General features: G+C 39.6%; 1 protein-coding gene across 1 annotated transcript; it reads right to left on the bottom strand.

The window, feature by feature from the left end:
• Positions 1-75: 75 nt before the first annotated feature.
• Positions 76-618, bottom strand: LOC106322153 (ATP-dependent (S)-NAD(P)H-hydrate dehydratase-like; the record flags this gene model as incomplete). The annotated part of the gene is given in 1 exon segment (XM_013760299.1): positions 76-618. A coding segment is annotated over 1 exon segment (232 nt), but the record flags the coding sequence as incomplete, so codon positions are not given.
• Between the last annotated feature and the right edge of the window lie 33 nt (positions 619-651).

Raw genomic sequence — 651 nt, 5'->3', positions numbered from 1 at the left:
CCAAAGACTCAAACACTGAAGTTGGAATTTGATTTTAGAAAAAAAAAAGAAGATCTTTTGATATCGAATTCTAACCAGCTTGGCCTTTGTGTCGTTTAGGGTCGAGCGATGGTGTGACGGTTCTAAGAACACTCTCGGCGTCGGCTTCCGATGTGGAACTCATTGCTCTGATGAGATTTGGGAGATGGGTTCTTGAGGCACAAAGAGTTCGTACCAAGAACTGTTGTCTTCTGATCACAGTTGAAGAAGAGAGTGAATGAGAAGTCAACTGTTCAAAGGCGGAGATGACGCCATGCCTCAACAACATTTAGATTGATTCTTTCTACCAAAGGAACGAGAACACAACACCGCTTCCGATACAGCACCAAGTACCAGACTCTTAGTGTGAGTCAGAGGGTCTTAAATGTATTCATTTAATTATCTTGTAGGCAAAGGTGAAAAATAAAAGGAAAAAATCAGAGTTAGAGATGATGATTGGCCGGTTTAGAGTTTCTCTGAATACTCTTTTCTCTTACAGTTTTATTCAGAGCCTGCTTCAAAACACTGACGTTTGTGGTTAAGTTAATTGGCTAGGGATATATGTAATTAGGTAAAGCATCTTTGGGTGGCTGCATCAGTCAATGATTAGTTTCATAACTCATCAAATAAAAA

This window comes from Brassica oleracea, unplaced genomic scaffold (genome assembly GCF_000695525.1).
Source record: "Brassica oleracea var. oleracea cultivar TO1000 unplaced genomic scaffold, BOL UnpScaffold08213, whole genome shotgun sequence".
Classification (NCBI taxonomy): Eukaryota; Viridiplantae; Streptophyta; class Magnoliopsida; order Brassicales; family Brassicaceae; genus Brassica; species Brassica oleracea.
Note: the sequence above shows the minus strand (reverse complement) of the source record. Positions and strands in the feature narration are given on the sequence as shown.